The following is a 6,551-nucleotide window of genomic DNA, read 5'->3' as shown; positions in this document are numbered from 1 at the left end:
GGGTCTCAACTGTCAAGTGAATTTCTTTCATCTAAAATGTTCATCTGGTGGAACTTAATGATCCAAAGAACCCTTGAAAAACCTTTTCTTCTCCAAGAGTGTACCAATGTTAAACTATGGAGATCTGAATCAGAAAATAAAACACAGTAATTTGGAATTTGTTCCTCACACTTACCCAGTTCATACACAAGGGTTCTTCAAGGGTTTATTGGATAAGTGATTCCTCTTTGCTACCTACAAGTGGTCGACATGGAACACTTTAGACAGAGGAACAAATGAAGAACCCTGAGTGGTTGTTATATAATCCAGCACACATTGAGCATCTAGGGTTCTCTGACTATCCTACTGTGTTCTCCTGATCCGTGCCATTGTCGTCAGTGAATGTGAAAGTCACTCTGACGCTTAAACACAAGCCGCGTTCTTCACACAATGAGGATGAAGCGAGTTCTATCAGAAGCTCAGGGACAAATCCGGAGCTCAATTGTGTGCCGCGTCTATGAAATAAAAAAAACATCAAAGTGAAGATGCTTTGAACTCCAGGAGGCTCCGGGTATCAACGCGGGAAGAAAACGAGCGACAGTGACTAATTTTGAGGTGAAAATGGCGGCCTTGAACCTGTAGCTAAACTGCTGTGGAATATAACGAATTAAAAGTGGCTTCAGAAGGCAGGAAATCTCTGTTTACCCCCTTCGGCCACTCGGGGTCTTTTTACTCGAGTCTCATTCGGGTGGAAAATCAACAGAAACTCTGAAAAATGCTTTTCACACCTTAGACATGTTATATTGCTTACTGAGCCAGATAAGCGAATAAATTATACCATATATTAAAAATAACATTTATGTAAAAAAATAAATTAATTAATTAAAAAACAGTGAGTGAATTTGAGTCTAAATTATTTTTATAATTTTTTTTCCTGAGTTTGGGTTATTTATGAACTTTAGTGACACAAAACACTGCATTTTTAACATCTTTTTATTTAGTTTTATTTAAATATGATAACAAACTTTCTTGGCAAGAATTAATGTGATAAAATTTTCAATGAAATTTAAATAGGAAAAAATTATTTTTGTCCCCTTTTAGCAAAAATAGTCATAGTATAGAAAAATAATCAATTAACAGTGAATTTCAAAGTGACATGAGCTTTTAATTTATGCAGTGTCATAATTTATTTACAGTATTATAATGAAATAAAGTTGATACATTCAGCAATAAATAATTCAATGGAAAATAAAAAAAACATGATACAAGAGCAGGAAATCTACAGACATAACCTTTTAAAATGATTTTCTCAGCTGTCTGTGAGAGAAAATAAACATTTATGTGTGAAATATAATAATAATTTAAAAAAAAACAGCAAAATGGGTTTTTAACCTCGTTAATCTCCTGAGTTTCTGGATGAAAATAAAAGACCTGAGTTAAAATAGATTACATTAATACAGTTCTTTAAAAAATCTGACTCAGTTTTAACTCTATTTTTCAAGTTTATATTGATATGTATAAAAAAAAACTTTTTAACCAAAAAGCTTGCAGAACTAATTTGCATAATATTTAATTTATATAAATACAGAACAAAATATACAACAAAATGTATGTAATAAATTTATTCCATGCATTTTGTTATATAGTTTCAGAATAAATTTATTTTTTAAAAGTAACTGAATAAAAATGTTGTTCTGCATTTTTATTTAAATATATAATTTTATAAAGTAATGGTTTGACAAAACAAACTTATTATTATTATTATTATTATTATTATTATTATTATTATTATTATGTCTCACTGGAAAAAGATTTTGACTTTGGCCACATTTTGCTGAAAGACAGTAAATGTAACTCATTAAATCTCCACAATTGTCATAAATTCAGACTTCAGAAGCTCGAAAATCTTCTTTTAATCTTCTTACCATCGATATATTTTTTAAAATGTTTCAAATTAAGAATCAGTGAAGGGCAGAGTGCTATGAAATGGTCCAGAATTTGTAGAACAGTTCAGAATCGAGCCACTAAGAGAGAAACATACTGAAAAAAGAAAGAAAGGAAAAGAAAAAGGGAGTAACCTGTGAAACCCAAACTGGGGCGCTGTGATTTGGCTTTGAATTTGGAACACGAGGAACAAAAACACATCCTGAAATAAATCGAACACCACACACACACACACACACCCTGAGGAAGGTTATTTACCTATTATCATGAAATATAATAAATTGACAGTGACTTCAGAAGCCAGAAAACCTGCTTAACTGCCCCACCACCGCCACTGTGTTGCCCCCGGCTGCCCTCACACGCACCATTATTACTACTGCTGCTGCTGATAATAATAATAATAATAATAATAATAATAATAGGGAGATTTGAGCCGGGACTGCCTGGGTGTCCTTCATGTGTGTAAACGTTGTGTTCCGTTGTCTCTGTGTTGCTGTTGTCCCTCTTTCTTTGACGTCCCCCTCTCTGTGTTTGGGTGGATTTCATTCCGGTCACTTCTGCCTCTGGGCCACAGCACCACCACCACAACAAAGGGCTTCTCATTTTTCCTGTGTCATGGAGGGATGGAGCAGTGAAACGATGGAGTGGATCATTCAGTTATCCCGCTTACAAACCGCGAACTCAAAGCTGGAGAGACCGAAGCTAACAGGAGTCACAGGCTGGATGATGTTTCAACATTTTATACTGTTTTGATAGAAAAAAGAACGAAGAGGCAGAAAATAATCACAATTTCGAGCTGAGCAGAGCGATGTTCACAGCCTGGAACACTCCGGCCTACTGCGACGATTAATACGCCAACAATGATCGCTTATAATACTCCACCTAGAACTCCTCCTCCTCCTCCCATTTCTACTGCTATTAATATTCACCTGGAACTCCTCCTCCTCCTCCTGCTATTAATACTCCACCTAGAACTCTTCCTCCTCCTTCTATTGCTATTAATACTCCTCTTCCTGCTATTAATACTCCACCTAGAACTCCTCCTCCCCCTCCTCTACTGCTATTAATACTCCACCTAGAACTCTTCCTCCTCCTTCTACTGCTATTAATACTCCTCTTCCTGCTATTAATACTCCACCTAGAACTCCTCCTCCCCCTCCTCTACTGCTATTAATACTCCATCTAGAACTCCTCCTTCTACTGCTATTACTCCTCCTCCTCCTGCCGCTGCTATTAATACTCCACCTAGAACTCCTCCTCCTGCTGCTATTAATACTCCACCTTGAGCTCCTCCTCCTGCTATTAATACTCCACCTAGAACTCCTCCTCCTCCTCCTGCTGCTATTAATACTCCACCTTGAGCTCCTCCTCCTGCTATTAATACTCCACCTAGAACTCCTCCTCCAGCTATTATTACTCCACCTAGAACTCCTCCTCCTCCTGCTGCTATTAATACTCCACCTTGAGCTCCTCCTCCTCCTGCTATTAATACTCCACCTAGAACTCCTCCTCCTGCTGCTGTTAATACTCCACCTTGAGCTCCTCCTCCTGCTATTAATACTCCACCTAGAACTCCTCCTCCTCCTGCTGCTATTAATACTCCACCTTGAGCTCCTCCTCCTCCTGCTATTATTACTCCATCTAGAACTCCCCCTCCTCCTCCGGCCATTATTACTCCACCTAGAACTCCTCCTCCTCCTGCTGCTATTAATACTCCACCTTGAGCTCCTCCTCCTCCTGCTATTAATACTCCACCTAGAACTCCTCCTGCTGCTATTAATACTCCACCTTGAGCTCCTCCTCCTGCTATTAATACTCCACCTAGACCTCCTCCTGCTGCTATTAATACTCCACCTTGAGCTCCTCCTCCTCCGGCCATTATTACTCCACCTAGAACTCCTCCTCCTACTACTGCTATTAATACTCCATCTAGAACTCCCCCTCCTCCTCCGGCCATTATTACTCCACCTAGAACTCCTCCTCCTCCGGCTATTAATACTCCACCTAGAACTCCTCCTTCTCCTACTGCTATTAATACTCCACCTAGAACTCCTCCTCCTCCTCCTCCTCCTCCTCCTCCGGCTATTAATACTCCACCTAGAACTCCTCCTTCTCCCACTGCTATTAATACTCCACCGAGAACTCCTCCTCCTCCTCCTCCTCCTCCAGCTATTATTACTCCACCTAGAACTCCTCCTCCTACTACTGCTATTATTACTCCACCTAGAACTCCCCCTCCTCCTCTGGCTATTAATACTCCACCTAGAACTCCTCCTCCGGCTATTAATACTCCACCTAGAACTCCTCCTTCTCCCACTGCTATTAATACTCCACCTAGAACTCCTACTCCTCCTACTGCTATTATTACTCCACCTAGAACTCCCCCTCCTCCTCCGGCCATTATTACTCCACCTAGAACTCCTCCTCCTCCGGCTATTATTACTCCACCGAGAACTCCTCCTCCTCCACCTCCAGCTATTATTACTCCACCTAGAACTCCTCCTTCTCCTACTGCTATTAATACTCCACCTAGAACTCCTCCTCCTCCGGCTATTAATACTCCATCTAGAACTCCCCCCTCCTCCTCCGGCTATTAATACTCCACCTAGAACTCCTCCTTCTCCTACTGCTATTAATACTCCACCTAGAACTCCTCCTTCTCCTACTGCTATTAATACTCCACCTAGAACTCCTCCTCCTCCGGCTATTAATACTCCACCTAGAACTCCTCCTTCTCCTACTGCTATTAATACTCCACCTAGAACTCCTCCTCCTCCGGCTATTAATACTCCACCTAGAACTCCTCCTTCTCCTACTGCTATTAATACTCCACCTAGAACTCCTCCTCCTCCAGCTATTAATACTCCATCTAGAACTCCCCCCTCCTCCTCCGGCTATTAATACTCCACCTAGAACTCCTCCTTCTCCTACTGCTATTAATACTCCACCTAGAACTCCTCCTTCTCCTACTGCTATTAATACTCCACCTAGAACTCCTCCTCCTCCGGCTATTAATACTCCACCTAGAACTCCTCCTTCTCCTACTGCTATTAATACTCCACCTAGAACTCTTCCTCCTCCTACTGCTATTAATAAATAAATAAATAAATAAATAAATAAAGCTAAATAAAACAATTATTACTAGTTACATACTAATTTACATAATTTTTGACTAATTTTTCAAACTTTGTATTCAGTCTACAACCATCTATGTTCCTGACAATTTCCATGTAAATATCTTGAAAAATAGAAAAGTTACGTTATGTTGTTCTGCGTTCAATTCTGAATTCAGTGAGTGGAGTTTCACGCAATTTGGATTGAGTTTAAATTTTCACTTGATATTTGTACTAATATTACTCCTACTCGAACTTCAACAATACTTTTACTCCTGGTAGTGATACTCAGAGCTGCTTCTACGAATCCTGCTGTTATTTATACTCTTGCTGTATTACTAGGACTATGACTATTACTGTGATTAATCCGAGTAATACTATGGATAATAAAATACTGTTAATTCTACGAGTACTACGAGTGCTGCTATTACGAATTCCCCAACTATTTCTATTTCTCCGACTACTACGATGAGTAATGTGGCTGTTAGGACTAGGACTGTTTTGGCCTCTAGAGGCCGCTGTTATTTCCTTTTCATGTCGTGTTTATTTTGGCCTCTAGAGGCCGCCACTGTTCCTGTGTTTTGTGTTTGTGTTAATTGCCTAATTATCTTCACCTGTGTCCTTAATTAGTTTGTCTATTTATACCCCTGAGTTCAGTCCTCTTGTCACGGAGTCTTTGTGCTGTTATGTTTATCTCCAGTTTCCTTTGTACTGTGTTTTTTGATCTTCTTAGCTTTTGTATTTTTGCACTTTGCTTTTCTTTTGGATTATACTCTTTGGGTTTTTTTTGTCTTTTGTTTTGCCCTGTATATAGTGTATATAGTTTAAATAAACCGTTTGATTCTTTTTCTACTTCTGCCTCACGCCTCTGCATTTGAGTCATCCCCCTGGTGGCCTAGTGGGGGTTTGCTGGATTATCACACCAACGAACCAGGTTCGAATCCCAGCAAAACCCTAACAGAAAGACTCCGTCATGACCGACTCAGCAGAGGCTGCTTCAACTGTCTACCCGGCCAACCTTCAGGGAATTATGGCAGCTTTGACACGCTTCGGAGCGACCATGGACGCTCATGGACGTACACTCACCAGCCAACGTGAGGCCCTCGCTCGCCACGAGGAACTGCTTCAGCAAATTGGGAAAACCCTGGCACAGCTGACATCTCTGCCTGCATCTCCTGCTCCTGATCCAGTTCCTGCTCCTGATCCAGCTCCCACTCCTGCTCCAGTGCCTCCTGCAATGCTGCCTTCTTCACCTCGCGAACCCAGCCTTCCTGCACCACAGAGGTATGACGGCAAGCACAGTGAGTGCCGAGAGTTCCTTACCCAGTGTCAACTCACCTTTGAGCTTCAGCCTACCACCTACACTACGGATCGCCGCAAGATTGCCTTTGTGATAACCTTATTAGCTGGTAAGGCGCGAGCCTGGGCTACTGCTATCTGGCAAAGACAGGGACCTGAGTGCTTTGATTTCCAGCTGTTTTCTGAAGAGATGCTTCGGGTCTTCGATCAGGCAGA

At 40.9% G+C, this 6,551-nt stretch overlaps 1 protein-coding gene across 1 annotated transcript; it reads right to left on the bottom strand.

Annotated features, from left to right (window-relative positions):
* Window positions 1–3,061: 3,061 nt before the first annotated feature.
* Window positions 3,062–4,324, bottom strand: LOC132885818 (uncharacterized). The gene has a single exon (XM_060920335.1). The coding sequence runs from the start codon at window positions 4,322–4,324 to the stop codon at window positions 3,062–3,064; it is 1,263 nt and encodes a 420-aa protein (XP_060776318.1).
* Window positions 4,325–6,551: the final 2,227 nt, after the last annotated feature.

This window comes from Neoarius graeffei, chromosome 5 (genome assembly GCF_027579695.1).
Source record: "Neoarius graeffei isolate fNeoGra1 chromosome 5, fNeoGra1.pri, whole genome shotgun sequence".
Taxonomy (NCBI): Eukaryota; Metazoa; Chordata; class Actinopteri; order Siluriformes; family Ariidae; genus Neoarius; species Neoarius graeffei.
This window is presented reverse-complemented; position numbering and strand designations above follow the sequence as displayed.

Bases quoted from the DNA above. Each gene is read 5' to 3' on its own strand.
- LOC132885818 (XM_060920335.1), bottom strand. From the start codon at position 4,324: ATGGCCGGAGGAGGAGGGGGAGTTCTAGGTGGAGTAATAATAGCAGTA.